This window comes from Ictidomys tridecemlineatus, chromosome 11 (genome assembly GCF_052094955.1).
Source record: "Ictidomys tridecemlineatus isolate mIctTri1 chromosome 11, mIctTri1.hap1, whole genome shotgun sequence".
Lineage (NCBI taxonomy): Eukaryota > Metazoa > Chordata > Mammalia > Rodentia > Sciuridae > Ictidomys > Ictidomys tridecemlineatus.
Window position 1 is genome coordinate 114,875,858 of NC_135487.1, and position 18,363 is coordinate 114,894,220.

The 18,363-nt window shown below is 32.4% G+C and overlaps 1 protein-coding gene across 1 annotated transcript; it reads left to right on the forward strand.

Annotated features, from left to right (window-relative positions):
- Positions 1-566: 566 nt before the first annotated feature.
- On the forward strand, positions 567-17,929 carry LOC144368671 (uncharacterized). Its single transcript, XM_078027828.1, has 3 exons — positions 567-602; positions 5,481-5,575; positions 16,958-17,929. Exons 1-3 carry the CDS (start codon positions 567-569, stop codon positions 17,796-17,798), a joined length of 972 nt encoding a protein of 323 aa, XP_077883954.1. The 3' UTR covers positions 17,799-17,929.
- Positions 17,930-18,363: the final 434 nt, after the last annotated feature.

The following is an 18,363-nucleotide window of genomic DNA, read 5'->3' on the forward strand; positions in this document are numbered from 1 at the left end:
AGAAATATTGTTAAGGAAGACATGTTTTCTCATCTCTAATAAGAAAGGAGGGGTTCAGTTATTCAATTTTCTGCAGTCCAGGAAACACGGCACTCAGATATACACTTGTGATGTGGCATCCATTTGCCACATGTGGCTAATGAGTTTTTGGAATGTGGCTGATCTACATTGAGAAGTATTAGGAGTGGAAAGAAGTGTGAGAATTGAAAGTTTAATGAAAAATACATGAAGTTAGCTAAAAAATGTCATTATTTATATGTTAGAATGATAAAATTATGGATATTTTGGATTAAAAATATAATAGTTTCTTAGAAAATATAATCATAATTTTATTATGAAATAAAAATTTTAATTATTTTATAACTTAAATTATTATAAAGTACCAATTTTGTGATAAATTATAAGAATATATTTATAAATTATTATAATTATTTATCTTATTTGTTTTACTTATGACCTCTAAAAGTTCAGTTACACATATATTTATCATTTTATTTCTTTTAACTATGATGCTATAGAAGATTAACTACTTTTTCTAAAATCTAGCTGCATCAAAATTTCGGAACATGAGCTCGGTGTGTTGTTGCATACCTATAATGCTGGTGAGTCAGGAAAGTAAAGAAAGTTAATCACAAGCTTAGGGCCAGCCTCAAAGACTTAGTGAGATTCTGGCAAAAAAAAAAAAAAAAAAAAAGAAATATATATATATATATATATATAAACTGGAGATGTTTTTCAGTGATGCATCACTGGGGTCTATTCCTGGAACCAAACAAACAAACAAGCCTCATTTAGCCAGAGTATGAAGGTCATGAAACCCAAAAATGTAAAGTAATTCCCTCTATATTATTTGCATTTTTGAATCTGTCATTGGCATTATTGTCACTGATAATTGATATAACATTATATTAAACATTAAATACTTATGTCCCTTTGTATAGCCAAGTCTTCTTGCACATAGAAAGCTCTATCTGAGAAGAAATATAATTAATATTTTGTTATTTGGGGGTCCTATAGCCTGAGAATTGTTTCACCTTCCACTCAGAGGGAGAGGGGTCTGAGCTTGGTATTTTTTATATTCAGGTAAAAATTATTCAATCAGAAGTGATTTGGGTGATAATTATTGAATCAGAGCAACAACCAAAGAATAGAGGGTAGGCTTCAAAATCTAGGAGACAATTCATCTCTGTCTCAGGCAAATCTCTTGATTCATCTCCAGGTTTTGTGATGCCTGGGTGACTCTGTCAGAGGCCCTTTTCCTCTAACATTCAGGGTCCAGATTATTTTAAAAATGATATGTCTGCAGGACTGGGCATTATGAAACAGAAGAAAGGGGCAGAGTAAAACTAGTCAGAACTAATTGTGAGAACCTGGGTTTCCTGAGGTCACCTTTGTAATCTTTTAACCCCAGTTTAAATTTTTTTTTTTTTAAAGAGAGAGTGAGAGAGGAGAGAGAGAGAGAGAGAGAGAGAGAGAGAGAGAGAGAATTTTTAATATTTATTTTTTAGTTCTCGGCGGACACAACATCTTTGTTGGTATGTGGTGCTGAGGATCGAACCCGGGCCGCACGCACGCCAGGCATGGCGCGCAACCGCTTGAGCCACATCCCCAGCCCCCCAGTTTAAATTTGATAAAGCTCAATACACTGCCCCTCTGGCCCTAAGAATGGGGTTGACAGTCAGGATTCTACTTTTTGTCCTATGCCAGATTGGTGACCTCTGCCTGGCCTGAAACCAACTCTGTACTTTCTTGCCTACACCGCTTCAGAGTGGATGTTAAAGACAGGACCATTTTGATTCATGTAAATAATTAATATTTGGGAGGAGCTATGGTCCAAGGAGTTTTCAGTTTCTCTTTCCTTACCAGGTGGCACCCATTTTTAAGTGCATTTTCCTAATGTGTAGTAAGCATGATTTTCTGAAGTTTCATCTTTTCTCAGATAATTTACTATAATATGAAGTATGGTTCCCTGGAACATTTCAAATAACACAGGGTTTTAAATCAACTTTTCCTCTTAGGTTTGGATGGAATTTTAAAAAGTGAGTGTGTGTGTGCATGTGTGTGGTTGTACTTTCACAGGAGAGGAACATGCGGTTATAACAAGAAACTCTTTGAAAAAGTATTTGTACCTAATTCCAGGTGTGAAGATGCATGTTCATAATCTCAGCATTTTAGTAGGATGAAACAAGAGGATCAATAAATTAAAAATAAAAATTATAAAAGGGAGGGGAATGATGCTCAGTGTGTAGGCACTCCTGAGTTTAATCCTTGGTATTAAAATTAAAAACAAAACTTTGAACCTTCTGTTTATTTGTCTTTTATAAGAATAGACAGCAAGTTTAGGGCCCCCTTAAGAAACTTTAGAGTGTGATGTCTCTTCATTATCTGCCATGTCTTTGAGTGGCCATGGTGTAAAAATTACATGAAACTCACCCAAGGTACCCATAGCTTCCATGTTTGTTGAATTACCTACAGAATACCAACTTGTGTGTAACCCTCCCTTCCTACCGAGCAGCTTGTGGTCAGGGAATGGTGCACCTTGTTGGACTAGCTGAATACTCTAGATATTTCAGGAATATTCTTTGTGGTTTTCATCTAAATAGATCAAATATTGAAATATTTGAAATATTTGATCTATTTATTGCTTCTGTAACTTAAAAGAAAGGCAAATATTATTTTTGCCCTCCCTTTCCTTACTCATCTTGGAAAAAATGGTTATAAGGTACCAGAATTTGAAAGGAAAATAAACTGTACCAAGAATTCCGAAAAAAAAAAAAAAATTCTAGTGTTTGTTCAGAAGTCTTCAAAGGAAAACTCACTATATGCTAATTGAAAGACATAATGTAGTGCCTCAAGTTTGGGGTGGTAACCAAATATTTAAGAAAATATGTCTCATTTTGTTTAACATTTCATTGCCTATGAAATGTAGTTTATCACTAATATTTGAAAGATTAAAAAAATGTTTCCAAAGAGAAAAGATAGAGATAAATTTTAGAATAAAATTGTATTCAAACTAAGATCAATTTTTGAGCCTGTAAAACAACATTATTGAAGGTTAAGTTAGATCTTATTTCTATCTATGGCTATAGTTTTCATTGATGTGGAGCTATTTCTAGAATATCAGATTGGAAAAATTCAGAGATAGGTAATAAGCAGCTTTTTTTTTCTAAATCTACATTGCAAAACTTCAAATTCATAAAATATAATATATGGATGCATGTAAAATCTTAGGCTGTCAAGGGCTTATTTTTAGAAGAAAAAGCAAAAAAAAAAAAAAGAAGGTGAAAAGCAGGTGGAGTTTAGAACATTTATATCTTTCTGGGAACATTAGGACATGCCAGTAATAACAACCTGGAGGTTGAGGGAGAAAGGTCAAAGTTCAAGATTAGTGTAGCAACTTAGTGAGACACTGTCTCAAAAGGAAAAATAAATTAAAAGGCATAGGATATATCTCAGTTGTAGAATGCTCCTGTACCAAAAATATAAATAAATCAAAATTCCAAATGAAAGATCCCTTACCCTGAAGCCAATGAATAAGTATTTTAAGAAAATTGAATATATGTAGGTTTGGGCTGACATGCTCAATATTCTAAGGGTTTCACATAGAGAAGAAACTTGAGCTTCATTTTTATTTTTTCTTATACAAATATTTTGTTCTTACTCCTGAATGTAAAAGTGTTCAATTAAATATATTTGATGAAAACAAATGGAAATATGCAAAATAATGAGTAACTGAAACAGCATATTTAAAATAGTGAGGATCTTCTAAATCATAATGGGAAGGGGGCTCTTCACTGCTATAGCAGAACAGAAAAATTGGAGGTAATATCTTCAACAAGTTATTTCCTAAAATGGCCTATATAGTGTCCAATTTTTCTCTGACATTTTTTATGTTCTATGCAAATTTTCAATTGTCAACTTCCTGATTTATATAATTTATAAGAACCTGGTATACATAAGTGTGTTCTTTTTTTTCAGAATAAGTAACTTGAGCATGTAGATATTGAGATGCCTAAATTATAGAAAATGAATCGTAAATATAAATGTTATTCTATTCTGGGGCTTGAAACTGGTACCTCAGTTAGTAAAATTTGATAGGAGTGAACCCTAAACTTGTGGGATCTGTACTAAATGGTATCAGAATTGAATTATTGACTACTAGTTGTTAAAATAATGTTTGTTGTGCAAATTTGAGTATTTGGTATCAAAAGTGGCTGCAGAGTCAGGAGTGTGGTGTGGAAAAATGAGGTAGAAAGAAAGTAAATTTGAGTCCAGTCTCAGTAATTTAGAGGCCCTAAGCAACTTTTTGAGCCCAATTATCAAAATTAAAAAAAAATTAAAACTTCTAGAAATGCCTTTCTGGGGTAGAGTGCCCCTGGGTTAAATATCTAAATAATAATAATAATAATAATAATAATAATAATAATAATAATAATAATAACAACAACAACATCACAGATCAGAACCTTAAACTAACTTCACATATGTGTTTATTCACTAGTGGTAATTGAGATTTTGGAAAAAGTAGTATTCTTATGCTGTCAGGGAGGCAATTAGGGTGCCAGAACCTTTCAGAACTTTTTTGTTAACTGCTTGGTATTCTCTCACTTCCTACTTTGAAATGAGCCAGATGAGGATACAATTTCACAATGAGAGTGGCTTTCCAAATCTGGGAATGTTAAACTGATGTGTCAGTTTCCTTATAAACTGAAAGATTAACAGTCTATTCACTTAATTTGCTTTTTTAATTTTTTATAACTTTTTGCCATGTAATTCAAGTTGACCCAAGTACCTAAGTGTTTTGTAATAGTTTGATAGTTAAAACTTTTATTCTATTGTTTTAGAAGTGAGTTGTGATGCTGTGGTCTGAAGAAGTAAAAGTAATCTTTTAAATACAGTACTTGTCTTATGGTATGTGTAAATATGAGAAGATAAACAACTTTGACCATTCAAATAAATACGTGGACTATTAGATGTTTTTGTGTCTTTAGTGATCTCGTATGGTCACTGAGGTGACCACTGTTGTATGAGTAAAATTATTACTTATAATTTTGCTATGCATATCTCAAGTATCATTGCTTTGTTTGTTTGTGCTTCTTTTGAATATTCAATAACTAATTGCTACTATTATTCATCCTTTGGGATTATGTTGGATTTTTTCCCACTTCTTTGCCTCAGTGTTTTGCTTCACATATGCTGCTCCCTGGGTTCCAATATACCAGCTTTATCCACCAATTTTTCTGCTTGTAACTAATTATTAGGGCTGGGGATATCGCTTAGTTGGTAGAATGCTTGCCTTGCATACACAAGGCCCTGGGTTCAATCCCCAGCACCATTAAAAAGTATCTCTTTGAATGGATGAGGTCACTACCATAAGTGAAAGCCACCTCTTTTAACTCTCATTACAATTTGTATAAAATAAATGCTATGTCATTAATCAGATGGTTTATGTGATATGTATTTACTCATTTTTATTTCAGGAACCATTGACATTAAGTGATGTGGTCATTGATTTTTCTGAAGAGGAATGGAAATGCCTGGACCCTTCTCAGCAGACTTTATATGGAGATGTGATGTTAGAGATCTGTAGAAACCTACTCTTTATTGGTAAGCCTAAATTTAAGTCAGAATTTCTAATTCAAAACCAAGGATTAAGACACTAGAGTGTCTTATGACAATTTCTATTCTGCATGAAAAAGTTTTAGACTCTTATTTTTAGGACAAAGATTGGCATTTGTTTATGTAGAAAAGAAAATGTTCAAGGTTTTTCTTTTTATGTTTAATTTATCTTTTCTAAGTAGTGGTCACAATGTAGAGAATGAAAATTGTTTCAAATTATTTAGTGTTGTTGTCTGGAAAAAAAAATGGGGAAATAATTGTGTAGAATCTTATGGGGTGTTTTCTTTTTCTTTTTTCCTAATGAGGACAACATTAAGAAGACTTCTGTAGTTACCAAGAAAATAACAAAATGTAACACATTTCATTTTCCATCAAAAATTTTTGCTTTCTCGAAGTAATCCTTGGTCACCTTTCTGTCCCCGAAGAAATAACCTTGGGATTTGAAGAGAAAACTGACAGTAGACATATTAAAGTGGGTAGAAATCAATGAAGCAAAAGAGTACAGATAAAAGGTCCAAATGTCAAAGAGGAATTCACATTAAAATGTTAATTGATAAGCTAAAATTCAACAGAAATTAGTTTTTTCAAGCCTAGGTTTGTTTCTATTGCAATCATTATAGAGCATTCATGCTCTATATTTACCATGCATATCAATTATTTAAGCTCCTTCTTGTCCTCCAGTGATCTCTACATTCAAATTATCAAAGTATTGTAGGAAAGTAAAAAAAAAAAGACACAGAGACAAGAGTCAGGAAAGGAGGCATAATGGCAAAATGGCAAAGAGGCCAAGCTGCCAAGCTTTATTTATATCAATAGGTTAATTTAGGTCATTGGCATCGCTACTACATATTGTTCATTTTATTATTAGGAAGGTTAGAAATTTAGCAACATTATGCACTTTATTCCTCAGTTATATACCAAGTTGCAATGTGCAAACTTAGGATTTTTGTGTAGCTCTCAAGAAAGTTCATTGTATAAACTTACTGATCTGTAGAGAGTTTCAGACTCTTTGAAACATTGTGCTTGTATAAAAAGAGAGTTCCTTTATTCTCAGGAGCTGTCTTCCAGAGATCATGTTTAAGGCTGATAAGACTCTAATGCAGAGCCTTTTTTGAGCAGAGCATTGCCATAGCAGCTTGACATTGCACATGCATTTAATAACATTACTAGTTCCTATGGAAAATTCCAGGGCATTCTAAGGGTGGGAAACAGAGTGCCTGTTACCCCTGGCCTAGGAATTTGCTCACCAGAGGAATGATTCTCTGTATATTTTCAGAATCCCTACTAGTCTTCTACAATGCCTGTGAGGATATGCATTAACCTAGCACTTATTTGCATTCTGGGACTCCCTTGAAAATCTGCTAATTTCCAAATACCTCTAGGTAAAACCATTGTAATATATTAATATTATAGAAAAGTTTCTTTAATATAATTTAAATATTTATTCATTCAAAATTTTCTCATCAGAGCTTTATATGAATGCTTATACTGAATATTCTGTGAATTTTTTCTGCTATGTAATGAATAGCAGTAATTCACAATGCCTGCTCCTAGTGCTTATGTAAGTATAGCTGATCAATGGGGTTTAAAGAAGATTTTTCAGGGCTTAGAAGTACTTTGTGGCAAAGGGCTTGCCTCACACATGTGAGGTATTGTGTTTGATCCTTAGCACCACATAAAAATAAGCAGATAAAATAAATGCATTCTGTCCACCTATAACTACAAAATAATTAAAAGAAAGATTTCTATTGTAATATAATTATTCAGAATTTTGTGGGTTACATTACTCTAATTCTTGTGTCTTTTTTGAGTTTCACTCTTTAGACCGCTTCAGTGATTTCATTAGTTTTTCTCACTTCAGTGATATTGTTTTTATTTTTATATCTATATGTTATGATTAAATAGAAATTATCATAATTTGTCACTTTAGGAAAACATTAGGTGAAATTAGACTGCACTTGAACCATGTGCCAATTTTCAATCAAGTTTTCTATACTTTTACTTACATGTATTATTTATGATTTATATATAGTGCCTTGATTGTTTACCCTGTTCTTGTGCTTATTCATATAATGTATCTAAATTTTGATATATATATTTATATACACACACTGCAGATTGAACTCAGAGTTTCTTATAATATTTACCTTCATCATCACCCCCTTTTGACTTTTAGTTTAAAATAGACTCTTGCTTAGTGGCTAAAGCTAAAATTGTATTTCCATGCCTCAACCTTCCAAGTAGTTAGAATTAATGGCATATTCATCATCTCTCTATATATGAATCTGTTCTTTTGTCTAGGAGTAAGATTTTAGCTTTTTAAAGGTACCATAAAGATTTTTACAATTTTTTAACTTTTATATATTTGTCAAATTTGTAATTGTGATCAAAACTGTGTAACTTTCCTGAACTTACTGTCTTATATATTTTAAATTTACTGGTCAGTAGTGTTCATTCAAATTTTTTTGTAACATTTTTTCTAGAAAGTTTGTATCAACTAAAAAGTAAGTTCATTTTTCCTCCAAACAAGTGCTCCTTTGTCACACTTTTTCATCCCTGATGCCATTCCTTTTGGTCTGTATATTTGGCTACAGTAGATATCTCTCATAAGTATAATTACCTGGTATTTGTTTTTTTTTTTTTTTTGTCAATTACTATTTCACTTAACACACTATACTAAAAGTTGAGCATTGTAAATATTATATAATTTCTTATCTTTGAAAAGTTTGAAAACTTTTCATAGTTTATTCCAAATTGCCTTCATGTAATTATGTGAAATGATATTTGATTGGCTTGCCACATTGGTCTCTATTGAATGTTGTTTTAATGAGAATAAATCTGTAAATATACTTTAATTTTTCCATCAAGTTGAGGGCTAATTGATGTACTTTCAGTTTTCTTATTTGTGGCTTTCTAAATTACCCTCAAAATATATTGAATATTGTAGCTTTTATTGCTTTTATATCAGGAAGCAGTTTATAAAAAATTTTAATATGTTTAGTTATTGATGCACCCAGGTTATTCCACAGAGTTGTTCAAAAAACTTATTTGTTTATACAAAAGTAATATTGATTATTTGGAATTACATGGACTGCTTAGATTATTTTGGGAGCTATAGGATTTTTTTTCTTTTTTTTTTTTTTTTTTTTTTTTTTTTTGCAGAGGTTCATTACAACTAAGCCACATCAACAACCCTTTTTCGGGAAGGGTACTGGGGATTGATCTCAGGGGCATTTGGTCACTGAGCTACATCCCAAGCACCATTTTTTCTTTTATTTAGAAATATGGTCTCCTTGATTTCACCTTTCTTTTGATGAGGCTGGCTTTGAACTCAAAATCTTGCTGTCAGACTCCCAAGCTGCTTGAAATACAGATGTGTGTTACCATGCCTGGCTGGCAGCTGTTTTTATATTTCTTTTTGTGACGGTGTCTATCTAAGTTGCTTAGGGCCTTGTTTAATCACTGAATTTGGCTTTAAACTCATATTCATAAATTTTGAAGATCACTTTCACTTTTGTTTTGGAACTTATTGTATTATGTTAGAAAGCAACTTCAATATTTTAATATCTTTAACATTTGTTATGTGCTTTTAACCTGATCTCTTTGGAATAATATTCCATACACTATAGACAAGATTGCCTCTTTAAACCTAATTAGTTTTTAATGCTTTTTGAAGTTTCTTTTTTCCCCCCCCCTGGGTACTAATGCAATTCTATTTTTTTTCTTTCATTAATTGGGAATTGATGTCTCCTACTATAGCTTTGTTACTTTGTATGATGTTGAATTTTTAGTGTGTGTTTTCTTTCCACATATAAAAATATGATTTGTGTTACAAATATATTCACTATGATTGTATTCCCAGGATTGGTCATATTTATCTTTATATAATAATCTACTTTGTCTCTTATTTATATAGTATTATAATCTTTGCAATTTTGAATGTAATATTTGTTATATCTTTTTGATTTAGTCTTTTTGTGACCTTATATCTAAAGACAATCTTCTGTAGATTTACATCTGAAATAGTTAACATATTTTTAGGTTTAATCTTGTTAGTCACATTGTGTTCTGATTAGGTTTTTTCAAAAATAGTTTATTTGTACTTAAGTTACTGATGAGGAAGAACTTACTTCTGTAGTTTTCAAGTTTTGTTTATTTCGTATAATTTTTTCTACTATTAAAAAACTGCCTTAATTTGTAGTTCATAAATTTTTATAGTGATATTTCATTTTTTTCCTATTTTTATCTTTGATGTTTATTTTTTCATTATTTGGAATTACATAAAAGTACTTAAAAACAGTAGAATAAATTGGAAATAACATTCTTATGTTCTTATGTGAATACACAACCAGTGTAACTCCACAAAATTTACCACCACAAAAATAGGTAGTTATACTTTATGAATGTATAATATGTGAAGATATATTCTACTGTCATGTATTACTATAGAAGAAATTTTAAAAATTTATTAGTTTGCACTATGTTTTAAACTGAATTAACTTTGGTTTTCTAAGATAATCAGTGTCTTTACATGTGTTGTCATGATTTATTATTGATTTCACACCCGTTTTTCTAATTTATGCTGATTAACAAAGAATTATGATAATATTTATGCTTTAGTTTTCCAAATTCTATAGTAGAATGAAATGTTTTATGTACAACAATGAAACTAAAATAAAATATATATTTGTATATGTATATATTTTTTTTTCACATAAACTTTCAAATTTTTTATCATTTCTGTTGTGCAGATTTATTTTATTGGAAAGATTCCATTGATTATTTCTCTTAGAGCAGGCCAAGAAGTAAAGTCATTTTTGAATATGTATATATTTTAAGCCTGTAATTTTCTTAAAAGTTTAAAAAATGGTATTGGTGGATAAAGTATTCTAGGTTCATATTTTCTTTTTCTTTCAACATACATACCTTTATGCTCCAATTCTTTTCTGGAAGCCTTCTTCAAAGAAATCAATGGTTAACCATAAAACACTATCATTATAATTAAAATTTTTCTTTTTCATACTCATATCAAAATTTTTTCTTGGAAGAGTTTCAAAAGATTGATTATAAATGTATTAACTTGTGTCTTTTTTTTATTTGTTTATTTATTTATTGGTACTGGGGATTTAACTCAGAGCCACATCACCAGCCTATTTTGTATTTTGTTTAGAAACAGGGTCTCACTGAGGTGCTTCATGCATCACCATTGCTGAGTCTGTCTTTGAACTCATAATCCTCTTGCCTTAGCCTCCCTAGATGCTGGGATTACAATTGTACACTACATTATCCAGCACTACCTGTGTCTTTTAATTAATTCTAGCCTTTAATATATTCTTCAAATTTCTATTGTATGAGACTGTGTGTGTGTGTGTGTGTGTGTGTGTGTGTGTGTGTGATGTGTGTGTGTGGTGCCAGGAATTAAGCCCCACCTTTGCATGTGAAGTAAACATTTTACCATCTGAGCTGTATCCCCAGCAAAGGCATTGTTTTATAAAAAATATTTTTAGTATATAATTTCTGCTTTTTCTGTTGCTATTTTTTTCTGAATTTCTTTTAATTTTCTACATTGTTATTTATTTTATTAAATATCTTTCAAGTAGTTATTTGGCATCGCTTAGTTATTTAACAGCATCAACTTTTTAACTCTCAATTACTAGTGTTATATTCTTTGTTTGCTTGAGTTCATAATACCCTTTATTGTAGGAGCTATTATTTTCATTGAAATTTTTATATTTAAAATCTGTTAAATTACATCATTAAAGTCATTTTGGAAAATATTTGTAAGTTACAAAGGAAACAAAAACAGGTCATGTGCAATGATATGCCAATGTAATTCCATATAACTGGGAAGCCAAGGCAGTGGAATGCCAGTTTGAAATACATTTCAGCATCTTTCTGATAGAAGTGTCTCAAAACAGCATAAATATAGAAGTGTCTTTGGATGTATTTTAGTGATAGAATACTCCTGTGTTCAATCTTAAGAAACAATCCCCAAAGAGATAACAAACAAATAAGAGATATTCATTTCCTGCAACATTTGAGTCACAGGTGGAGTCTGAATATTTTGAAGTGAAGGGCTGTGATTTGACATTGTTGTGGTAATAGTAGTCAGTTTGAATGTTGTCCTCATCTGTGGTGCAGTAAATTTTTAAGATGATTTTCAAAGTTTTCACAACCTTTTTCAGTTTATTCTAGTAAACTCTGTATAGTTCTTGAGTAAAAGTGGCTTTGAATCATACTGTTCTCTGACTATTCCCCCAACTTTATAAAATTTTATATATTTGCAGAGTATATTCATCATAGTGTAGTAAGCAGAATAACTTGCTATTTTAATTTTTTTTCAGGTATGACTTCTAATCAAAACCAAGAATTTTCAGGAGAGCAAGAAATAAAATGTTTTTTGCAAAACTTGATAAAGAGAAGGTATGTATAACAAGACAGGTAATGCTTAATTTTAAATAAGAAATAGAAATTGAAAGAGAAGAAAATTTTAAATTATTTTAATGAAGAAAAAACATGAAAATTATTTATACAGAAAATTACACAAAATTACACAAAAATGCCCCAAATTTATTTATCCCAACATTGATCAGGTTATATTATTATAAACATCTCAAAAGATTGACTGCTCAAATGTGCCTGTCACTTTTTATTTGGTTAAAACTTTTAATTACATTATTGTAATCGTAAAATTTTTACTACTTGTATTCTGTGTAAAATCACTTACAATACAAAATACTTTCAATTTCAAAAACATGTATCAAATTACATATATATGTGATATTTACAAGCCATTATGAAGCTGCATCTTAATAATATCTTCAGGAAAATAAAGATTCAACCAGTTTGCTCAGCTTTAGAAATAGGCATTTTTTTAAATTTAATTTTATTTATTAGCTACACATGACATTACAATGATCTTGGCAATTCATACATTTGAATCATTGGGGTATAATTTCTCATTTTTCTAATTGTACAGATTGCAGAATCACACTGATCATAGAGTCACCTATATACATACAGCAATCAGGTCTATTCTATTCTAAGGTCTATTCTATTCTGCTGCCCTTTCTATCCCCCCTACTCCTCCCCTCCCCTCCCATTATTTCTCTCAATCCAATCTAATGTGACACATTTTATTTTTTTCTTTTTCTCATCACAACATCATACATGTATTCTGTATAACGATGAGGTTCTTCTCCAATCTTCCATGCAACTCCCCTTCTCCCTCTTTTTCCCTACCACCTCTCTTCCCTATTTAGTGATAAGTCTTCTTCTCATGCTCTTCCTCCCTATCCCATTTTGAGTCACCCCCCTTATATCAGAGAAGACATTCGGCATTTGATTTTTAGGGATTGGCTAACTTTACTTAGCATAATCTGCTCTAATGCCATCCATTTCCCTGCAAATACCATGATCTTGTTATATTTTAGTGCTGAGTAATATTCCATTGTGTATAAATGCCACATTTTAAAAAAATCCATTCATCTATTGAAGGACATTTATGTTGGTTCCACATTCTAACTATTGTGAATTGTGCTCTGTAGTATGCTCTTTTTAGGTCTTTTGGGTATAGTCTGAGAAGGGGAATAGCTGGGTCAAATGGTGATGGTTCCATTCCCACCTTTCCAAGGAATCACCATACTGCTTTCCAAATTGGCTGCACCAATTTGCAGTCCCACCAGCAATGTATGAGTGTACCTCCCCCCCCATCCTCACCAGCACTTATTGTTGTTTGACTTATTGTTGTTTGACTTCATAATGTCTGCCATTCTTATTGGAGTGAGATGGTATCTTAGAGTAGTTTTAATTTGTATTTCTCTGATTGCTAGAGATGGTGACCAATTTTTAATGTATTTGTTGATTGATTGTATATCCTCTTCTGAGTAGTGTCTGTTCAAGTCCTTGGCCCATTTTTTTATTGGGTTATTTGTTGTTTTGTTGTTTAACTTTTTGAATTCTTTGTATACTCTAGAGATTAGAGCTCTATCTGATGTTTGAGGGGTAAAAATTTGTTCCCAGGATGTAGGCTCCCTATTCACTTCACGTATTATTTCTTTTTCTGAGAAAAAACTTTTTAGTTTGAATTCATTCCGTTTGTTGATTCTTGGTTTAAAGCCTTGTGCAATAGGTATCTTATTAAGGAATTTGGGGCCTGCCCCTATGTGATGAAGATTAGGGTCAACTTTATCTTCTATTAGATGCAGAGTCTCTGGTTTGATTCCTAGCTCCTTGATCCATTTTGAGTTGACTTTTGTACATGATGAGAGAAAGGGATTCAGATTCATTTTGTTGCATATGGATTTCCAGTTTTCCCAGCACCATTTGTTGAAGATGCTATCCTTTCTCCATTGCATGTTTTTAGCACCGTTGTCTAATATAAGGTAGTTGTAACTTTGTGAATTTGTCTCTGTGTCCTCTATTCTGTACCATTGATCTACCAGCCTGTTTTCCTGCCAGTACCATGATGTTTTTGTTACTATTGCTCTATAGTATAGTTTAAAATCTGGAATTGCAATACCACCAGTTTCACTCTTCCTGCTTAGAATTACATTAGCTATTCTGGGTCTCTTATTTTTCCAGATGAATTTCATGATTGCTTTTTCTATTTCTGCAAGGAATGTCATTGTGATTTTGATGGGAATTGCATTGAATCTGTAAAGCGCGTTTAGTAATATGGCCATGTTAATAATATTAATTCTACCAATCCATGAGCAAGGTAAATCCTTCCATCTTCTAAGGTCTTATTCTATTTCTTTCTTCATGGATCTGTAGTTTTCATTGTATAGATCTTTCACCTCTTTTGTTAGGTTGATTCCCAGGTTTTTTTTTTGAGGATATTGTGAATGGAGTAGTTGTCCTTATTTCCATTTCAGAGAATTTGTCACTGATATACAGGAATGCCTGTTGAGGGCCACAGCCACGTCGGGAGGTGCATGGTATTTTTGCCAGAAGTAGTGGTTGAGAGATGACGCCAGCGAGTTCTCATGGAGTTCCCGTTGAGTTCCAGTTGAGCTCTCACAGGAATTCCTGGAGAGTTCCCATTGTTTGGGGAAGTGTCAGAGGAGGGGTATTTCCAGCTGCTGGTTCCTGAGCGAGCCACCTGGCATGCAGGAGAAATTCCTGGGGAGCGTGTGTGGAGTGTGCTGGTGGAATTCAGAAATAAAGTTTGTTTCTGCTTCAGTGGCTCATGATTTGTGCCCAGCCAGACTGTGGCATTTGACGCCCATACGGGTAACGCCTGAAGCTAGGAGGTAAGTGAAATTGCTCGCCCCTGAGGGAAGGCAAGAGAATGGGTGACCATTTCAAAAAACAATGTGTTCTTGTTTTGATTTTTTTTTGTTTGTTTCAAGCTGCCTATCCCTAGAACTTTCTCAGGCAAACTGGGAAAATGGTTGGTTCAAGGTTTGAAGTTATTTGCCCCTGAGGATGAGATAGAAATAGACCACAAATGCACATGTCAAGAAAATAGGAAAATTAATACAACAAATTTTTGTTCCATTCTGTTTTGGTTTTGTTTTGTGTTATCTTATTGGGTTGTGTTATCTTTATAGTAGATTAGAAATTAGTAAAAAAAAAAAAAAAAAAAAAAAAAACACTTTATTTCTGAATTCCACCAGCACACTCTACACATGCTCCCTGGGAATTTCTCCCGCACACCACATGGCTCGTCCAGGACCCAGTAGCCGGAAATATCCCTCCTCTGGCACTTCCCCAAACAATGGGAACTCTCCAGGAATTCCCGCGAGAGCTCAACTGGAACTCACTGGGAACTCCATGAGAACTCGCTGGCGTCACTCTCAACCACTACTTCTGGCAAAAATGCCATGCATCATCCCGATTCGGCTGTGGCCCTCAACAAATGCCTTTGATTTATTGGTATTGATTTTATATCCTGCCACTTTGCTGAATTCATTTACTAGTTCTAGAAGTTTCTTGGTTGAACTTTTTGGGTCTGCTAGGTATAGGATCATGTCATCAGCAAATAGTGTTAATTTAAGTTCTTCTTTTCCTCTATTTATGACTTTAATTTCTTTTGTCTGTCTAATTGTTCTGGCTAGTGTTTCAAGAACTATGTTGAATAGAAGTGGTGAGAAAGGGCATCCCTGTCTTGTTCCAGATTTTAAAGGGAAAGCCTTCAATTTTTCTTCATTTAGAACGATGCTGGCCTGAGGCTTAGCATATATAGCTTTTACCATGTTGACGTAATTTCCTGTTATCCCTAATTTTTCTAGTGTTTTGAACATAAAGGGATGCTGTATTTAGAAATAGGCATTTTAATGAAAAAAATCAATACAGTAATAAAATGCTTAAAAATCAATTATGTTTTAAAACTTTCAATAATCTCTACATGAGTACACATTAGATAAAAGTCTACAGATCAATAATATAAGATTGCAGTATTCTGTCTTTAACATAAAGTAATAAGGAGTTGATTTTCTATACAATATAGACAAATTGTCTTACCATTTAAGCCATAGCTGATGTAGATACTTGGAGAGACCTCTATATTTATGATAAATCTTTCAATATCTATAGACATGTTTCTACCCTAGGTAATTTGCAGTACATTTGTTTTTGGTGTAATACAATATTAATTCTGTAAAACTCATTAAAATTTATTTCTTATTTAAATCTTAGAAAACACCCATATGATCATTTTAAAGAGCTTTACAATGGTAAAAGCGAGAAAGATTTTAACCCATGCCCCAAATTTATTTATCCAAGCATTCATAACCAAAAAACAAATTACAGATATAAGGTATGTGAAAGCAACTTTTAGTAAAACTGCAAGCATTCCTGAACACCAGAGAATTAATATTGGAGGGAATCCCTACAAGTTATAAAAATATGTAAAAATATTTAAAGATTCCTCAATTGTATATCAGAGTAGTGATAAATCCTCCATAAGTAAAGGATGTAGAAAATATTTTACTCAAAATTCATCTGTTACTAAAACCACAGGCTTCACAGTGAAGATAAACCTTACAAATATAAGAAATGGGAAAATGTTTTTAAGTGTTGTTCAAACATTTTTTAAAACTACAGTAATCATAGTGGATAGAAAATCTGGAAATATAAAGAATGTGGCAAAGCTTTTAATCAAAAGTCATACCTTAGTGGTTGGGGATGTGGTTCAAGCAATAACGCGCTCGCCTGGCATCATGTACGGAGTGCTGAATTTGATCCTCAGCACCACATACAATAAAATAAAGATGTTGTGTCCCCTGAAAACTGAAAAATAAATATTAAAAATTATTCTCTCCCCTCTCTCTCTCTCTCTCTCTCTCTCTCTCTCTCTCTCTCTCTCTCTCTCTTTAAAAAAATCATACCTTAGTATACACCAGGAAATTCATACTGGAGAAAAGCCATACCAATGTAAAGAATGTGGAAAAGCTTTTAATCAAAGATCAAGCCTTACTCAACACCAGAGAATTCATACCGGGGAGAAACCATACAAATGTAAAGAATGTGCCAAAGCTTTTAATAAAAAATCAAACCTTATTCAACACCAGAGAATTCATACTGCAGAGAAACCTTACAAATGTAAGGAATGTGACAAAGCTTTTAATCAAAAATCATGCCTTACTCAACATCAGAAAATTCATACTGGAGAAAACCCATACAAATGTAAAATATGTGGCAAAGCTTTTAGTGGAAACTCAGGACTTATTATTCACCAGCTGATTCATACTGGTGAAAAGCCATACAAATGTAAAGAATGTGGCAAAGCTTTTAATCAAAGATCATACCTTACTCAACACCAGAGAATTCATGCTGGGGAGAAACCATACAAATGTAAACAATGTGGAAAAGTCTTTAATCAAAAATCAAACCTTACTAAACACCAGAAAATTCATACTGGGGAGAAGCCATACAAATGTAAAGAATGTGGTAAAGCTTTTAATCAAAATGCATGCCTTACTAAACACCAGATAATTCATACTGGAGAAAAGCCATACAATTGTAAACAATGTGGCAAAGCATTTAATCAAAAATCAAATCTTAGTAAACACCAGAAAATTCATACTGGAGAGAAGCCATACAAATGTAAAGAATGTGGCAAAGCTTTTAATCAAAATTCATACCTTACTAAACACCAAAGGATTCATACTGAAGAAAAGCCATACAATGTAAAGAATGTGGCAAAGCTTTTAATTGAAGATTATACCTTATAAAACACCAGAGAATTCATACTGGGGAGAAAGCATGCAAATGTAAACAATGTGGCAAAGCTTTTAATCAAAATTCATGCCTTACTCAACACCAGAGAATTCATTTTGGGCAGAAATCATACAAATGTAAACAATGTGGAAAAGCCTTTAATCAAAAATCAAACCTTAGTAAACACCAGAAAATTCATACTGGGAAGAAGCCATACAAATGTAAAGAATGTGTCAAAGCTTTTATTCAAAATGCATGCCTTACTAAACACCAGATAATTCATACTGGAGAAAAGCCATACAAATGTAAAGAATGTGGCAAAGCTTTTAATAAAAAAATCAAGACTTAGGAAACATCAGACAATTCATATTGGGGAGAAACCACATAAATGTCTGTAATATAGCAAAGCTTCTAATTGAAGATCATTCCTTTGTCAACCCAGAGACTTCATATGGAGAAAAGCCATACAAAGGCAAATACTGTGGCAAAGCTTTTAATCAAAGATCATGCCTTATTCAACACCAGAGAATTAATACTGAGGAAAAGTTATACAAGTGTAAAGAATATAGCAAAGCTTTT

Bases quoted from the DNA above. Each gene is read 5' to 3' on its own strand.
- LOC144368671 (XM_078027828.1), top strand. From the start codon at position 567: ATGAGCTCGGTGTGTTGTTGCATACCTATAATGCTG. The intron at 603-5,480 runs GTGAGTCAGGAA...TTTTTATTTCAG, and splicing joins GTTGCATACCTATAATGCTG to GAACCATTGACATTAAGTGA. The intron at 5,576-16,957 runs GTTAGAGATCTG...ATCATACCTTAG, and splicing joins ACTTTATATGGAGATGTGAT to TATACACCAGGAAATTCATA.